Source organism: Belonocnema kinseyi, chromosome 4 (genome assembly GCF_010883055.1).
Source record: "Belonocnema kinseyi isolate 2016_QV_RU_SX_M_011 chromosome 4, B_treatae_v1, whole genome shotgun sequence".
Lineage (NCBI taxonomy): Eukaryota > Metazoa > Arthropoda > Insecta > Hymenoptera > Cynipidae > Belonocnema > Belonocnema kinseyi.
Genome location: NC_046660.1, coordinates 83,844,681 through 83,864,773, shown reverse-complemented (window position 1 = coordinate 83,864,773; position 20,093 = coordinate 83,844,681). Strand labels below are relative to the sequence as shown.

Sequence of the window (20,093 nt, the reverse complement as noted above, 5' to 3'; positions counted from 1 at the left end):
TATTGAACAAGATTTAATGAAATGAAAACACTTCGACATTTTAAGCACGTTGCTATTGCGAGCTACATATTAAATCCCGTGTGGAAATTTGTTCAATGGCCTGAGCGGGCCCAAGCCTGGAAAAACTAGGCTCTGGTCTGACGATCAAGCCTGGTTCAAGCTAGAATGAAACGCTAAATATGACCGGGGCCTGGCTCGACCGCCGAGCCTGGTCCTGGCTTGACTCTAGATTATTATATCGATTCCGCTCAGCGCCATTTTATTTTTAGGAAGGTTTGTTTTTCTTCTATAAAAAATTGATCAAATCTGAAACCATCCATTTTATGCGTATCACACATCTTGTTGCTCCTTTTTCAGCATAAACTTGATGAAATTCAAAAAAAAAGTACACCCAGAACGTCAACTTGAAGAAAAAACTAATCATAGAGTGTCAAGCAGGGAAGCATTTGACGTGGAAAATCTAAAAGGAAAACTTCATTAACACATCAAAACATGACATTTATTGACACTCGCTTGTCGCTCCGTTAGTCTCGACGTTCGGATTACTTCGGATGTATTTGGTTCGCATCGCGTCCACAACGGTAAGCAATCCTGTTGTCGACGCTACTCATGTGTAGTTCGAAAGAATACCAGAATTGGGAGCACTGCTATCTAGCCGGGTTCGCGTTATAACCACTAGGAAATACAAGCTAGAACCAGGCCTGGCCCAAGCATGGACACTGTGAATAACTTGGCGATTTCTACACGGGATGTAACATAAAATTTATATTAAATTTCAAATACCATTTATGCAATAATTTCATATTTTGTACTAAATTTTTTACAGATTTTTCTAACAGTGTATTAAAGACCTATAAATTTTTCTAACGATTTTTAAAGAATAACCGATTTGACATATTTTTTACTTTTATAAGAGAAAAAAATTCTAAAAAAGAAAATACATCAACAATTTAAGTATAAAAATTCTTTTTGATGAAATGAATCTATTGAAGTATATAAAAATCTTCTATGATCAATGAACAATACTGCCGTACAAACTAAAAAGATACATAAGTCCAATCTGACTCGAACTGAGAAAATCGAGAAAAAGTTCTTGCCCAAAGAACTTTAATATCGAATAAAATTTTGGATAAATAAGATACGTTATTTCGGTAAAAAGAATGTTCTTTTCTATATTTTGCAACAAAAAATTGATTTTTTAAACAATTTCTATTAGAAAATGAACTTGTGATGTTTTACTAGTCGCGGAAAGTCAAAAATACAAGCCAAAAAGAACACCAAGTCACTTGCGAACGATGCCTTTGTCGAAGAGCTCGAGCTCAGCATCAAAGTACAACATCAAAACATACGTAAGGGACACTGTGTATTTAGTGGCCGTTAGTGTATAGCCGAATTTAGCCGGGACTTATTTCCCGTGGATTTCCGAACAGAGACCGAGCTAATTTGCATAGCTAAAAGAATTCGTAAGGACAAGCGATTCTTTTCGTTTGTCAATTCGCGTCGCACTCTGTCACTTTTAGAACACAAGAAAGACACAAAGTTCTTTAGGTTCTTTTTCATGTGTATGCTGATAACGTATTGCCTCCCTTGTACAACTTTTAGGACACGCAAAATGCTTTGTTTATCTTTTTCTGTTTTTTCCCCCAAATTTTTCGACTTTTCGCATCTATAAACACTCGATTTTTGCAATAAATAATAATAATTAATAGATTTTATTAACACAGTTAGATGCAGCTTTCTCTTACGAATCCAACGATAACAAAATAATAAACAATGAACAGTAATAAGCAATGATAAATAATATAAACAACAAATAATAAAAAAAGCGTGCGGGAAACCCCCTTTTCCACAATAAAGACAAAATACAATAATTACAAAATACAATAAATACAAAATACAATAAATGCAAAATAGTTTCTATGAGGAAGCGTGTACATGAACTGATCAGAATTCAAGATTGGAGCATGTAATATGAATGCGGCTAAATTACTTTACAGCGGTTTTTTTATATGCCTGGAAAGACATCAAGCTTGTTATTTTTAATTTGCTGAAATTTCAATGATAAATTGTTGTAAGATTTTTAGGGATAGTACAGTATACTTTAATTGAAAAGTGATTGCAAGAAAACAGACAGAATTACAGTATGGAGAAGGTCGCCGATGTGGATATAGGGTTTCGATTAATCTGGCAGTCGAACAGAACACAGTGTATCCAAACCAGAAGGTAATTAACGTAAAGAACTTCTGGACATTGTATCCACTATGCAGGTATGTGATACATGCAATAATGCAATAATGGAATTGCATTTAACGAAGTACGAAGTGCGCTTTCTACCCAATAGCGAGTGCAGCAAATAACAAGAGGGCGCGAGATATTCGGTTGACATTTCATTTCGCAATCTCTACGAACGCGAAGATCAACATCTACCTGTTTCGCCACCAACAGCGAGACATGGAGAAAGGCACGAACGAAGAGGTGAAGAAGCCTCAATGGTATCTGCAACCTGATACAACTATCGATCAGGGAAAATCGATTTTTGATACGCTGAGAAATTGCTTCAGGGAGAAACGCACACAATTATTTCTTACAATCATTTCTTCTAAAGTTGAAATAATAATTAATTGCATTTTCGCAATTGAAATCAGATAAGTGAATAACCAGTGACACTTACAGTTTATGACACGAACCCTGTAATCAAATTACTTACGCAAAAGTGATTGCATTGAAGGTTATATACTTGTGAGAAAGAACGATCCTAAGAATTAAAATCTGTAACAGGTTTTTTATTCCTTTTGTCGACACGTGATTAATATTTCCCTTTAGTTAATCTCGATGTGCAAGTGGTTATAAGGGTTATGAGTTTGCAACAAAACGGCGTCAAAAAATAATATGCCTCAGAGTACAACTCAAGAACAAGGATCTGATTCACTGCCAGGTACTGGTCAAACCGGGTCCATTCTCAGAGTGGATGATTTTTTAAACGCGCTGTATTACTTACATTCTGCGGTTTATGTTTCAACCTAATCACTAGAACGCCGCTAATTTTCAACTATTATCAAAAATATCGGTAGTGCATTCCCAAAACCCCGTGACCCTATTACTTCGAAAGCATAAACAAACAGGAAAACTTGTCTTTTACAAGTTTCATTATACATTGATCTAATTATTTGCCTTCATATTTGAACAGAGTAATTATCAAAGGGCTACACGTCAAAAAATGGATGTTCAATAGTCACGGAGAAAAAGATATCGCACAATGATATCGAAAAATCTCTATATTGCAAGAAAGCGCAATATCATAACGTACAATCAGGTCACGGAGCTTTGTACGGTATTATAATGCACTAATATCACAGAAAAAAATGAAGTTAAATTTGGTTAGTGTCGTTTTCTATACGGCGTCTTTAGCAGCAATGGGAAAAAGGCTAGTATGAGTGAGTTCGAGCTATAAATCGAGACACCAGATTTAAAACAATCACAGAAAAAAGCAAAAATTTGCTGCAGGTAAGACATGCAAAGGTTAATGATTAAACATATTTTCACTGAGGTTAGGAAAATAATTCTGAACTCGTCGATGCAAAATGTAACTGACAGATGGGAATCCCCATTTCACTGAAATTTAATGAAGTTAAACGATGCTGAATAGCGCTGTCGTCGTAATTGTCACTGCACCTCGAATAAAAATGGAGCGATTATAAAATGAAAGATTATGCAGGCAAGGTTAAAAATCGGAAATTATCTTCGATTCATGTAAAGTTTATCTGGCAAGGTTAATTTTTGTTCCGGTGAATCTTTCACTTGGAATCGATGTAAACTTTATCTTCAATTTTTCCTGTGATCGTTTGTTCAGTACTCGAATCCTCGCGAGATCACAAAAGAAGAAACACAATGTGATAGCGTAATAAACTTAAATTCTTACGTTATAGACTGCACAATTATGCGGTATATAATGTAAGCAGTTTTAATGTACGATATAACGATTTTGCGCTATTATAATGCGATAATTACGATATATAGTATAGCGCAGGAATTACGGTATATATTGTAATTCATGCGATTTAGTTTTCTCAGTGTACATGTTCGAAATATAAGATAGTACCGCCCAACATGCAGATATTAATAAGTAATACCTACTATCTTTTTGAGATATTAGGCTTAAATACATTTTTATCTAAAACTGAAACCTCCAAGAAGTTAAACTCGTACAGGAAAAAGGCCAGATCTGTCACTCCATGTAATTTTGTGTCCTATGTGAACTTGTGAAAAAATTATGATTACTAATATTTTGTTTACAAATATTAATGATAATGCTGTAAATTGTTTGGACAGAGTAAAATTCTTGACGTACACAGAAAAATTAAGGTGCCTACCAATGCCAGCAAATTATTTTACTCATTGCGAAAGCATAAATACAATGAAAAATTTAGTATTTTAGCATGACGTCACGGTTATGATAGGATCGTTGGAAATGTCAGGAAGGTTAGCATAGTTGGTATATATTTACATGTAAACGCGTACGACCTTTTGGAAAAAATATTCTAAACCTAAAAGTAAGTTATGTATGTGTGAATAGTATGTATGTGTGAATAGTATGTATGTATGAATCGATCTGGTAAACTAACCTCAAAATTTTGATATTTGATTGTATCTCGTGAAACTGAAAGTTCTTCAACCGAAAAAAGATAATATATAATTGCACAAATTCATCTTCAATTTGGAAAATATTACTATTCATACATTAACAACTTACTTTTACGTTTAGAATATTTTTTACAAGTCGTATGCATTCACATGTAAATATGTACCAACTATGCTAATCTTCCTGACATTTCCACCTATCCTATCATGACTATGACGTCATGGTACATAAAATACTCAATTGTATTTTTATTTGAGACAGCTTCACACCGTATGATATGGATATTACGTTTTCTTTAATTTATGAAAATTTTGTTTCTATAAACTGAGAAACTATTGATGTCAAACTTCAGACAATCTCGATAAATAAATTTTCAAAGCCAACTTCGTAGTGCAGGAATTCAGATGGTCCACACAAAGAAGTTTTTAGATAAAACGTGAATTTCGAACCTTTTCAGAATGTAAAGTTTCCAAATTCGTTGTCAAGGATATTGTTTTGGTTCCATGATGCCTGCATATCAAAACGGTTTTCATAATATAAACGAAAAATTTTATAAGACCATCAAATTTGTTTCCGTGCAAGTACTGTTTGTTCTTCCAAAAATTCTTCTAGGTAAGAATGCTGTACGTTGTATATCTCTGATAGCCATAGAAACTAAATTTCAACATTAGATGGCTTTCCTATAGTTTAACATTAAATATGTTAACTTCAAACATTCAGATAATATGGGTAAACATCCATTTTGCACACTGTACGGCTTAGAGCGGCAAATTTGTAGAGACTGCGGGGCGGCTTGAACTTTTTTTTATTATTACAGAGCATATCTGTTTGCACTTTGTCATTATTTCTGGTAAATTCTACAATAAAAAAAGCATAAAATAATAGAAATTGAAACATTATCAGGGGCGATGCGAACATATGGCCTCACTTTTGTATTATTATTACAGAATACTATGTTTTTACTCACATTGTTTTTTTTTTGCTAGTAATATCCACAATCGAAAAAAAACTCGCGATGAAAATAAAAAATAGTGGTAAATTTGGTTGCCTATGGTTACATAAGAACGGCTCTGATATATCCAATAAGTAACCCATTACTTGTATAAGTGTAATTACTAGGGTAGTACGAAACCCGTTTTTTCGATTTCGAAATCGGCTGAGTTAAGAAAGTACTGTATAGCATCTGAAAAAACTAATTACGAAAATTTAATAAAAAAAACGCTAATTTTTATACCAATATAGGACGTTTCTTTTTTTAATTTTAAAATCTAAAGAACGAACAGAAGATATTACAGGGAATTACAGCACAGAAGAAGTTCAAAAAATAGAAAATAGGGTAATTTTCTTACGAAAAAGGGGGAAAATAGAGTAAAGATTAAACACGCATTTTTACATGTCGAAAAGAAAAATAAGTAATATAAAAAAGTTAGTGAAAAAAGAAAATTAGATAAATACGCAGTTTTGATATCCTCTGTAGAGTGAAACAAACATGCTAGAATTAATCGAAAAGTTTGACCTACAGAACAACAATTTGTAGGGTCGACATACAAACCAAGTAAAGAAAAAATTTGAAATCAGTTAATATCTTCTGTTCTCGTTTTTAAATTTACAATTAAAACTTTGTATAATTAAAAAAAGTTCTGGCTTACTTATAATTTTTTGAAAATGTACAGGAACATGTTTCTTTTTTGGATTGATCCTTTTCTCGGTGTTTATAACTTTCCAAAATCGCAAAAAAAATGAAATCCTAAAACCCCTAAATCGAGACAAGTTTTTTTTTCGAAACAGGGTATTAATACAATGATTCCTTGGTTCAAGCTGAATAAATTTCATGTTCGACATATTCAACTTTTTTTAAAATTTTTCCTATGAATCAATAAAAAAAAAGTGTTTGCACATTTTCAAAAAAAAAAAAAACAAACAATTATTCAGCAAAAAATGTATCCTTAAATTTCGTACTTTTTATTATTGTTTATTAGTGAAAACGATAAACAGAACAAATTCGTAATAATTTTTTAACCAAAAGGAAGTGCTTTGAATTTGAGATTGTGAAGAAGTTTTTTTTCGCCACAGCTCAAAGCTCGATTTATTTTAGCATTCTCACTCCACCTTACTCTTCGCAGCTCTTAAAGTCAAATTAAAAATTACTTAAGTAAAAAAATTTAACATTGCAGTTTTCACATTTTCAACATGCTTTAAAATGCTTCAGCTTCAAATTTTGCTAAAAAGTATTTCCAATGATTCAGCACTGAAAATGTGTCGATTATTCATTAATAAATAATTTATTTAAGTGCTATAATTATTTGAATTTTTATTCAATAATGGGTACACTGACTCATTTCGGAGAATTTCTTGCGCAATACAAATATTGTATTTTCAAATATCGTATATTTAAAGAGATAAGGGGAAAAGGAGGACGTTTTTTGACAATACGGGAAAAAGGAGAATTTTAATTTAAAAAAGGGAAAGATTGTGTATCCTGATATTAAAATTAATCAAATTCAAAATGTTTATTTACGTTTCTCTCACACAAGCCTAAAAAAAATTTTCCCTCAGCCGATTTCGAAATAAAAAAACGGGTTTTTGCATAATACTCTAGTAAAAGCACCCCACCTTAAGAGGTGGGAAAAGCACACAAAGTTTGTAAAAAAGAGACAAAATATTAGAAAGGGGCAGGAAAATCCAAAACATTCTAGAATTTTCAGAATTCTTTTTTAGAAATAATATATAATGAAACTCTTCTATAGCGCCGATTTTGAAGCTGACGATGAGTGGGAACTAACTCATTATACCCTGCTCTGATTTTGCTTGTTCACGCCTGAGCGACAACCACAGATCCCGCGCACCCCGCGCAGCTCCTGTTGCACCTACCTACGGCGCAGCGTCAATTCTCGGAAGGGCTATAGAAGGGAGAGCTATTGAAGGATTTCACTGTAATATTCAAGAAATTTTCAAATCTAATTACCTACCAAAACCCGGTAATATGATTTTAAAGCATTCCGAAATATTCTAGAAAAAGTAAGAACCTTCCACGAAATTCTATAATATTTCAGAATTACAGAATAAATTACAACATTCAGTATCATTCTAGATCATTATGAAACATTACAGAACACTCCACAACATTTCAGAATTTTCTGGAAAAGACAAGAACACTTTTTTTTTTAATCCAGAAGATATCTAAGTATTCTACAATAATGTGAACCTCCGCGACCAATTTAAAGATGTCTTTTTGTAATTTATCCCAAACTACCTTAGAGAAATGGGAGATTCATCAATATACATACACAACATTTATTCCGGTTAGAAAATCATTTTTTATTTACACGTCCCAAAATTAGCCTCAATTACAGACTAGTGATAAATATTAATGAAAACTACCTTACCATGATGAAGTTATTTTGTCCATTTAAGAAGATATTGAAAAAGTATGGTAAATTTCAATGTCTTCTTAAAACGTGAACAAAATATAATATTAGAAACATGATGTAATATCCTTTAGATCATTTTAAAGATAAACTTATATAAATATATTTAAATAAATTCCATTTGATTCTTATCTTTGAACTTTTCAACTTTTTTGTAACAATTTTGTCAAATGTTTATTATGATAAATGTCCCATTGATCTTTAAAGTCCCAATAATCGTGAAACTTGCTTATAATTCGAATATATCGGTAAAAAAATAGGTTTAAAGCAAAATTTAATACAAAAAACCATTTATTTCTTGCATTTTATAGTAGCAAATTGAAATTAAATGCATTCAAATTATATCAAAAGCGAGAGAACTGGCATCACAATGACTGGGATTGATGTCATGACTTGAAGTTCTGAACGCTTAAATGAACGATATATTTTATGACATTTCTACTTTACCCATAAATAGTGTTCCAACTGCAATTTGAAATATGCATTATAATTATTTTTCAATTAATAACTTATTTCCAATAAAAATTAACAAACATTTTTGTACTATTCCTGGTTTGCAGTCATTAGTCAAAAATCCCGTTCATTTGAATGTTCAGAACTTCAAACGCATCATGGTATCATGTTGTATATACGATACGTAAAGCCATCAAATTCTCCTCTCTCTGATTCTCGACTATAAACAATAAAAAGACAATAAAAAGAAGATAAAAAGTAGAAAAAAAGTCAATTTTCCGATGGAAAAATAAAATTCCCTATCCTAAATAAAATTCAAGTGTTTTCCATTGTGAAATAAAATCCCCGGGTGTTTTGCCGGTTTCTTGGTCCGCTAGACTGAATATGTTAAAACATTCCATAATATTCTACACAAATTCAGAAATTGTATGGATAACAAAAAGCTATTCCCAAAAGATGGTAAAAAAGTCCAAAAGTATTTAGAATATTTCAGGATGATGTAAAAAATCCTCCGAAAGTATTATAGAACCTTCCAGTACATTCCAGGATGTTTTACACAATTGTAGAAATTTCTAAAATATTCTAGAGTGTGTCCTAGAGTAAATAATAATTTTAAAAATCGTAATAATTCTTTCCTTTCTTCTAAACAATGTGAGACAGGATAAAAATTACACAAGATAATCAAAGTCGCACTTAACAAAAAACTATATTACGTCCTTCCTTTGAAATAAAGGGCAATTACATTGAGGACAATTTCCTTTTTCTCTCTTAATGGAGTAATCGTTTGATGTTTACAACATAACACCGACAGAAAGGTGAAACTTTAAGTGCACAGGTATATATAGGCTTTCGCCAAAACTGCGTTTGTAGTTCGTATTTCGTCGAGGTAAGAACACGAAGCCGGTCATTTATTTCAAATGATTACTGAGTAATGACGAGCCAAAAGGGATCGTGGGACCGAAACAAGGAAGGGGTAAATGAGACTTGGTTTTTGGGTAATCGATGAACTGCACTCAAATTTAGAGCCCCTAATTGCAGACTCCCGACCTCTTTCAAATATTTCCTCTTAATTATATCACTGAAATATATTTTTTCTTCATTTATCTTCCAATAACATACTTTCAAAATATGAATTGTCAATGATTAATGATTGCTAAATGCATGAAAGAGAAGTGAAAAAAATGAAAAATGGAAAAGTTGAGAGACGATTAGCCACATTAGTTACTAAGGCTTATATTTCACCTTTAAGACACGCTTGCCTATTGTACATACACGAAAAGGAATTTTCTCGTGAAGGGGAGCGGCAAAATAATATTGCATGTGGTTGACTCTAATATAAAATGTCGATAGACAATAATCAACCACACATTCATATCTAGTCACCCGTTTTCACTCAAGTTGAGACCTGTCGCCAAACGAGTTGAAGATTTAAAAAATTTGATACTGAAATCAGAATTTTTTTATTGTGGAAACAATGGATATTCGCAGGCGTTATAGATATAGTTTATAATTGACTGGAATATAATTAAAACATCGTTTCGTTCCATAGTTCGTAGATTATGATTGAAGAACGATAAAAAAAAAAGAATATAAAAATAAAATTTAGATCATAAACAAATTTCTCCATGCTGTTGGTAAAAATATAGTGCTAAGCGGGTGCAAAAGAGCTTTTTTAACTCATGTGATTGCAAAACTCGCCTTCGGCTCGCGTTACTAACTTCACATTCGTCAAAAACACTCGTTCGGAAATATTTATTGTATCCTAAAGGGGAGCATGTATCAAACACTTGCACTGAGAAAACTGTTTTGTTTCATTAACAACGCTGACGGAAAAAATTCACTGACCAATTTTTCATTTTCTCCAGCATTTTAATCGTGTACAATTTTTAACATAGAAACTTTTATAAAAGCAATAAAAAAGTTTCAGATTAACATCTAAAAATCATATAAAAAAAAGATTACTTATCTACCATAAAAGATTAATTTTCAATCCAAAAGGACAAATTTTCAAAAAAAAAAAAAAAAAAACAGTTAAATTTTCTTCGAAATATATGACTTAACAAAATAGTTAAATTTTCAACAAAATTATTGATTTACCCACCTACTAAGAAGAATTTTAACCAAATTGTCGGATTTTTAAATAAAATAAGATTAAACTTTAACTACAAATAGTTGCATTTTCAACCAAACAATTGCATTTTGAGAAGAAAGTTTGAAATAAAAAATAATAAAGTTTAACCAAAAACCGTTACATTTTCAATCAAGTAGTTCAATTTACAAGCTAAAGTACGAGCCAAACAGTTAATTTTTAAACAAGAAAGGTCAATTTTCAACAAGAAAATAATTTGTAACCAAACATTTGCGTTTATAACCAAATAGTTGAACTTTAAAGCAAAAAATATGCATTTAAAAAAAAAATAGTCGAACTTCTAACCAAACAGTTGAATTTTTATTATTATTATTACACCATTAAGCCAATTCCCTTTCGGGGTAGGCGTGACTCACTCGGTAGGGGAAAGGAGTAGTGTGTGGAAGGGATAGAGAATTTTTAGATTGATCCAGAATTCTCGTTTTATTCAAGTAAATAACACGTTCGTTCCGCAACACTGCTCCGACCCAGGTTGCTGATCAATCTCTCTAGCAATCACCCCAAACGAAGAACCTCACGAAGTCGCTACGTAAGGTTCCCCACTTGGGTTCATTAGTGGCCAAGGTCTTTTGTTTCAGGCGTCATTCACTCTACTGACACTCTTTTTATTAACTATTGCCGCCATACTTCCCTGTCCTGGCATACTTCTCTAGCTTCTTTTATGTCCATGCATTTTTTCATGCAGGCTCTCGTGTTTCTGTGACTTCTTATGTCTCTTCTAAGTAGGGTCTCATTCACACATTCTAACTATTCTTTCCGCGGTCTGCCTCTGGGCACGCTGCCATTTACTTTACCTCGATACACTTGTTTCGTTAGTCGTTCATTTGGCATTCTCTCAACATGTCCGAATCATCTTAACCGATTTCTTTCCCATGTGTCTACTACCGTCTCTTCTGCACCACATTCTTTTAGAATTATCTCGTTTCTTACTTTGTCCATCAGGGTTTTACCGCATACTATGCGCATGAATCTCATGTCAATTGCGTTAGTTTTACTCTTATCTTTTTCTTGATAAGTCATGAATTTGCAACCAGTTGGTTGAATATTTAATAAAAAATATTAAACTTGCACCAAACACTTGCATCAAGCACTTCCAACCAAATAAATTACCTGTCAAAAGAATTAAATTTTCAACCTGAGAAAAACAAGATTTTAAGAAAAAGTATTGCATTTTCAACCAAAGAGATGAACTTTCAAACAAAAGAAATGTCTAACTAAGTAGTTCAACTTTTAACCGAGTGATTGAATTTTCAACAAAACAGTTAAATTTTCTACCAAAGAGATGGTTTTTCAAATATCGTAAAATAGTGGATTTTCAACTGGAATAGCTAAATTTGATTTTAAAAACAGTTAAAAAACTAATTTTAAACCAAAAAAGAGGGGTTTTCACCAAACAGTCGAATTTTTATTAAAAAAAGGACGAACTATTACCAAAATGGTTGCATTTTTATTAAAATAATAATAGAATAAACTGAAAAAATATAAATATACTGCAAATGGATTACTGACAAAAATGTTATATCAGTGTGGCCGCAAAACTTCAGTTTCAAAATTCCCTCATTTTGAGGAAATTTTTTATTCGCTCTGGCAAAAAGTATGCAAAGATCAGAATCTTAATATTGCAACATTTTAACGAATCTTTTATAAACGGAACAAAAAAATTTTCAAATAAAAAGATCAAATTTATTATCTTTGGCAGTTATTTAAAGTGCCTCTTGTAAAAATCTTGTCAAGATTTTAAAGACTTAAAGATCTTGTAAACTTAAAGATTTTTGTCAAAATCCCTGCTTTTTCCCTGATCAATCAAATTCCTTCACTTTTCCGTGATTTCCATGTTTTCCTTGACGCACAACCACCCTGTTTGGTTGGTATTTGTGCGATAAAGATGTTGTTATGCTTTAAAAAAGTCTTTTGTCTCAACAAAAGCTTTGTACAGCCAAAACTGTATTATTGAGAGAATCGAAATTTCACGACCACAAGCAAAAATATAGTTATAAAAATACAAACAAACAGGTTTACTTAGCGTGATTGTCGCAACTGTTCATTAATCATAGTTTGACTTATAATTAATTTATGAGTCTAATATCAGCAATATATCGTGACCATGGCCACTGAAGTTGCAAAACTTGATGTGAATGTTTGCACAACTTGCGATGCCGGGCGTGAGCGCGTGCAATGCGCTCTGAATGGAAATGCCGCGTGCAGAACCAATCGATTTCATTGAAGAAAGATTCTCTGTAATAAATATAACAGATTTATTACGTTTTGGCTATTTATCATGGTGATAACCAGGCGATTATTACACCCTTCTCCGGTTTGGGTTTTAATGATATCCCGCTGTTTGAACCTGCTCTGTCTCTTCAACACATTTTTATTTCTTTTACTTTTTTTCTTTGTTTTCCCTTTTCCTTTTTCAGCCCGTGCCTCGTTGCGTGATATAGATGCACGCACTTCATAATGCTAATTCGAGTTGCTGCAGCAAATTGCACGTTACATCGTTGCAATTCATCGTGGCATTAACCTTCTTCAAAAATTAGAGTCCTTGATTTTTTATGTTTTATGAGGCTAGGATTACGTTGATATCTTTTTTTATTTTATTGTGTTTTACAGTTAGGACAGTAGAAATCCTAAACAGAAACATTTTCATTTTTGAAGGGATCGTTTGATAATTAATTAATACTGCACTACATTCAATAATTAATATGCATCAAAACGTACTTTTCATATAATAAGTATAAAATATTATTTATAAAAGAGAATTTGTTTCTAATAAACGCATGTCTCAAATTATATGAGACATTTTGGCTTGGGACTTGCATCGTTCGTGTTAATGATAAGATATATTTACGTGTAGTCCTTCACTAGCAGAAATCTTAAGATATTGTAGAATAAATGAATTTGATTATATACACATTTGCTCGCACGAGCTTTTGCAGGAAATGCTATATGACAAGGTAAAGTCTACCAGAAGAAAAATGATAATGAGTTCTTCATTTTATACTCGATCCATCCTGATTAATATCAAACCGACAAACACTCCCTTTTGTTCGAGTTTAAATACAAACACAGATAAGGAAATTTCATAATTCAAAACAAGTTTCTTCAAATTAACAAGTTAAATTTCATTTCGTTTAAAAATTAATTAGATATAAAAATTCTAGAACTAATAAAACTAGTGTTTAACGACATACAATTTTAATGCACTAAAATCATAAATATATTAATGTTTATGGTTTCTGTAAAATTTATTTTGCCGTAAAAGTATAATAATTTTGAGTTAATCAATTCAATCCTTATGACTTTGCATTGATAATATTAAATATTAATGAAATATAAATTTAAGTAGCACGAATTTCTCTAATAAAATTGTGACCCCTAGATCCTAGATGGAATGATTATTGAATAAAAATAATTTTATGTGTGCAAGAGTTAAGGACTTGCAACTCAAAAAATTCTAAGAAGGTAATGAACAAACTTGGAACTTTGGTACTAGTGTTTATTGATGCACGACTAATGAATTCAAGGTAATCAGTTGAGGATCTCAATTAGGTTAATACCACTCGCGGATGTCCTTGCACTTGATCTGACACGATTATAGTAGTGTTTCTTACTCCTTGTTTGAATCAGTTTAATTTGATAGAACCCAATTTCCCATGTTTATATTTTAAATTTCGTTTACTTGATTGATTATAAAATCTACATAAATTATTATTTTGATTTAGGAAGATAAAGGACTCAAATTTCAAAATGTATTTGGGCCAGTATACGTTAGAAATGTCAGAATTTACAAGTGCTTGTTCCATTGTAATGATAATTGGTGCAATTATACACATAAGAGGAATTTTGTGCTCAAAGGATTTTTTAACTTTTTCAAAACTACCAAAGTTACGCCACGTTGAATTTTGGCAACACATTTTTTCGAATTATCGATATTACTGAAACCTTGGAAAAAAATGGTAACGAAAGTCGTAGGTATTGTAGAAAAAGTATACGATTAAATATCATAGAAGCTGACTTTTTTGTTCTACCAAATTTTGACCAGCCAAAAAAAAATCTGTATTCAATTTTTCACCAATATTGTGCATTTAAATATATTTATAGTTAAAATATACACATTCCGTATAATTTAAGCTTTAATTCATAAAAATAAATGTATGGGGAAAAAGCACCTTCTTAGACAAAAGCCGACAGCCAGTTCATTTATTAATAAATTTGAATCTTTACAAAAAATAAATGGCCGTATTCGAGGTAGTATGAGTAACTGTAGATATTACAATTCAACAAGCAAAATTGGTAATTTAATAAAAAAGTTAAAACTTTTTTGTCTAACTTTTCAGTGATAGAATATTTCATTTAAGACTTTCAAATGCGTTCAAAAGATCATAAATCAATTTAATAATTAACTACAAATAATTACCAATGGGCTGGAGTAAGAAAAAAAATAGTCGATAAAGTTATAAACAAATTAATCAAGGAAAGCAATTTTCCATGATTCACAATGATTAGCTGTTTGAAATCTATATCGTTTTTGTATGAAATATGAGAGATATTAATTTGCGATTACAATTAGTTAAGTATAGCTGCTGTTTAGCAATTATTTAAACAATTTTTGTGTACAAACACTAAATTCAATCTTAATTAATTATTAAAATAATATTTTTTTGTGAAATTAACTAAAAATGCCTTATCAACGATTGCTTGTTGTTGCATTTTTTATCTTGCAAATAATATTATAAATTACTTATAGAATTTTTACAAAGAAATGCCCATTTTGACCGTTTTTGACGAATGTGCCTATTCATCAAAAATGGTTGAAATGTGTACTTTTTCAAATAATTGATAAACAGCAGCTATTCTCAACTAATTGTAATCGCACATTAATATATGTCATATTTCATACAAAAGCGCTATGGATTTCAAATAAAGCTTTAATGATTTTTTAGTCTTAAAAGAAATTGCATCAATGAAAAGTAAGAAAAAAAGTTTCAACTTTGTTATAAAATAATGAATTTTGCTTAACCAGTGTAAAATATTCTCAGTTACTCGACCTACCTGCGAGAATTACGGCCATGTCTTAACATAAACATTGAAAACCATTCAAAATGGACCTGTTCGCCGACTTTTGTCCAGAAAGATACTTTTTCCCTACTGTGAGAAGTCGCCATCATTTTTTTTGTTTTTAATAAAAGATGAAAAATATGAGAAAGGGGCCACATTGACAAAAAATTAAATACACACATTCTTTGGGTTTTTTTTTGCTCAAAATTTGGAGAAACAATATTTTCTGAATTAGGGCATTAACGTTTATACTTTTGTCTGCAATACCTCCAAGTTTCATTTGAAATTCGTCGCACGGTTCCCGAAATATATAATATAATTTAAGAAAAAATCTGCTGCCAACATTCAAATGAAAACTTGCAGATCCTGACGTTTCTGACGTATATTAGACTATTTACAAAAACAATGTTAATTTTTTATAATTCATATTAGAAATAAAGTGATACACAAAATGAAATAATTGGGTATGACTCTTAAGGTTAGATTTTTCTTAACCTGCGAGTCATTAAACCTTTAAGAAATGAGCTATTATTATGAACTTCAATTTAAAACTTTCAAATTAAAGCCATGGGAAATTGAAAACTTATAAAATTGAAAATCATCAAAGATATTCAATTGTTAATATAAAAAATATTCAAGTTTGTTTTGGTTGTTTTTCATCTAGTATTATGACAGTTGCGAAAAAACATTGGAAGCTTGTACTATTTTGTGCCAAATGTATTAAAACTTTGTTAACATTAATCTTCTGAATTTTCCGACGGAAAGACGTGTTAAAAATAGGTAAAGTTTGTTAACATCTGCAAATAAAATTCTTGTTTCAATACTATACACAAACGGGCAATGCGGCACGGACGGTCCGTTTTATTAAGTTGGCTCACCTTGCAATTTTTGAAAGACTTAATAATTAGGTATGTTAATTGATATGGATTTAATTTTCCCTATAAATAAAACAAAGCTAAGATATTGATCTACGTTCTAGATATTTTCCCATTACATTATCGATTACAGTTTTCTTTCTATGCATTGATATATGTATGTTATGCGCACCGCATTACCAGCTTCTTACCTAAAGAGTTCTCACAACATCATGAATTTCAATGATTCAATTGTAGAAATTTTTAAAAATTTTTAATCTCTTTGTCATCCTTTCACTAAGCCGCCTAACAAATCCACATAAACTCACCCTATATCTGTTGAGTTTATTATTCCTGCGTAGAATCACGGACCCAGTAGTTGCCCCCCCATCTCCAATCTTAACACAGTCATCATCCTGAATCATTTCACCTTGAATCACGTCACTTTTAACACGTACTATTTTTGACAATCTACCATCGAATCTTTCGTCTCTATCATTTTCCATTTCATCTCCCTCCTTCAGTTCATGATACTCGCATGAACGTTTGCTAATCCAAGGATTTCCGTTTTTCTGCCTCTCAACCTTCCTAGCCTCATCAACTTCTCCATTTCCATTTAGATTCTCAATGATAGGAGTAAGTCCCCTCAAAAAATTTTCATTCCTGTTATTCGACCTGCGTACCACCAACTTTACTTTTTCATCCTTCAGTGCCTGAACGTTCTCATTTCTAACCCAGACATTTTCACTTCTAACGTCTACATTTTCATTTGCCATCTTGGAATTTTTATTTCCAACCTGGACATTCTTATTTGGGAAGTGAACATTTCCGTTCGCAATATTTTCGCCCTGCATTTTAGCATTTCTCTCGATCATCTTCTCCTGGAGATTCAGTGCCAGCTGCTTAATTCTAGGAGAAGCAAAAACAGTTTTTCGAGGTAATAAAGTAGTCGTCCTTATGGGCAAAGGTGGAGGAATTTTGAGTTTTCCAGCTCTCACGCCATTCTCGATTCGAACCAGATTTCCTCGCCTATTCGTAAGAGAAAGGGTCTTCTCGAGGGAATTTACGTCGCATTTGTTCATCTCCTGCCGAATTTGCTTCAGTTTCGGGGAAATGGAATCAGATTTTCTGTCTTTTTGAATTACGTTGACCCTGACAGCCCCAGGTCTTCTAGAATTTCTTCTCTGCATCATCGGCGGTGGATGATCAGGTTCATCAAAATATTCCTCGTCTGGTGCCTCCTCCTGTTCCTGGACCACGTAGAGTCGAATTTTGTGCATCTTTTAAATTTTTAGGTTTCTGTAGAGGGACAGAAAACTTTGGACAAATTGAGAGGAATCCTCGAGTATTTTTAGTAGGCGAGGAGTTAACAGTTTTCTTCTTTTTATGTGTGGTGTTCGTGAGAGTAGAAACCGTCTCCCTTTTGCCAATTTTGTGAATCCATTTTTTTGCCTGAAATAAGAATGGAGAATAGAGTAAAGAGCATTTTTTATGGTAGAACACTGTTTTCGAACGAACGAAAGTCGACAAATCGGATTTTGCAAGACAAATTTTTGAGCTTCAGATTTCAAAGTGTCGATTTTTAAAGAATTCAAGTCATTTTCATTTATTTAAAGGTATGGAAAAGCTTATACTTTTGCAAATTGGGAAAGGTATTAAACTTAAGAGTACCTAAATTTCGAAGCGTTTTAAATTTAAAACGAATTTGAGAAACGTTCAATATTCAAGAGTAATTTTTTAACGCTTCTCAAAGTGCGCCTTAACCATCTTAAACCTAAAATTTGTTGAACTCAATTATTCTTTATAGATAGCATCTTTCTGATGATTTATGAGTAGTGTAAAAGCAAATATTAAATCTTGCAGACTTTAATCTTTTGTAAACATAAAAAAATTCAACTTTAAAAAATGTTTGTTTTGTTTTAGTTTTTTTAGTAGTACGTCCAAAATGGAATGCAATCAAGTGAAATACTTTTTAAATATATTTCCTCCCCATCTTGCAGATTATTTTGTGAAATAAACGTACTTTTTGTAAAAATATACTGCAATTTTACGTATGTCAAAAAAGGCTCGATACTTTTTCCCCTTTAAATATTTAAAACGATTAAATCCATGCAAAAGTCGCAACAATGATGGAAAAGGGAGTGCAAAAACGATTTAATAATCTCAATGCCAAAATACCAATTTTTGCAATAAAAAACCTTCATAAAATACACCGTTTGCAATTGATCTAGTTCTTTTATAATACTTTCCTATCCAGTTTTTAATGTGACATAACAATTCCTTAACAATAATTGAAAATATGTAAAACACAGAAATTAATTTTATTTATTTCAAAAAGAAATCGATCCTTTTTTTTAAATACTTTACGCGTTTATAGACTGCTCAAAAGTAATACAAAATAAAGAAGAGACGTGTACAAACACGCTTTACTAAGTTTATTAATAAAAAGTGATTTTCTGTCATACAAAAACGACCATAAAACGGACACATCTCAATTTATCGCATTCTTTTATAATGCTTTTTAATAATTATGAAGCTTTTTTATTATATTCCTAATATAATTATAGTGAAACCCTTCAATAGCCCTTCCGAGAATTGACGCCGCATCACAGGTAGGTGTAACAGGAGTTGCGCGGTGTGCGACCCCGCCCACAGTCAGCCCAAAAATTAGCACAAAATCGGTACAAAATCGGAACAAAATCGGCACACTCCCCGCTGTTTCTTTTACTCCTACCTTGTTCGCGCCGTCAATTCTCGGAAGGGATATAGCCGTCGGCGTTATATCCGAGTTTGGCTTATTTAAAAAGAATTTAAAGCAATGTGAAAGCTGGATTGGAATTGATAATCGAAACGATACAACTGTTTTTAACGAAGTATCTCGTCTTTCCAAAATTCAGATTAAGTAGTCAATTATTTTTCATAAGTTTTTCTAGATTTCGAGACCTCTAATCATTCCCCTTTCCCAGCTCCACAAATTTTTCAGGACGACTAGACGCAGCCTTTTTTAAAACTTGAATCCAGAAGAATCAAAAACTTGAAAACGTGTAAAACTATTAGAATTTAAGAGTTTAATTATGATTTAAATTCTCAAAATGTTTTGAAGCTTAAAAAATAAAATAGCACTTTCTCTAGTTTCAAATTTTAAAAAATTTTGAAAATGTCTAATTTCGAATGCAACAAAAATCGGAAAAATTGAAAAGCATGATATTTTTTAAAATATATTACTTAATATTTGACTCAAAGTGTTGGCCCGGAAGTAGTTGAAGATAAAAAATGGATTTTGATTTTCCTATTTTTAACCAATTTTAATATATCACTTTAAAAATAAGTTCTTATTTCGGACACGCCTTAAATTGATTTGCCACTAATAAGAAATTCCAATCGTCGATTATGTCATTGACCTTCCATACTTTCGTATTTTCGTGTACAACGTTACCGGCTGATGCCGTTGGAATTGATTGTTGAAATATATTTTTTTACATCTTTTATTATTAATCTTTGTACTTAAACGT

At 31.7% G+C, this 20,093-nt stretch overlaps 1 protein-coding gene across 1 annotated transcript in view; it reads right to left on the bottom strand.

Moving 5' to 3' along the window:
- Nucleotides 1-20,093, bottom strand: part of LOC117172163 (rhotekin-2-like) — a 252,101-nt gene that overhangs the window by 205,843 nt on the left and 26,165 nt on the right. The window contains exon 2 of the mRNA XM_033359975.1: nt 16,911-18,033. Coding sequence (XP_033215866.1) covers nt 16,911-17,861 — 951 coding nt within the window. The 5' untranslated portion in view covers nt 17,862-18,033. The remainder of the gene's footprint in view (nt 1-16,910; nt 18,034-20,093) is intronic.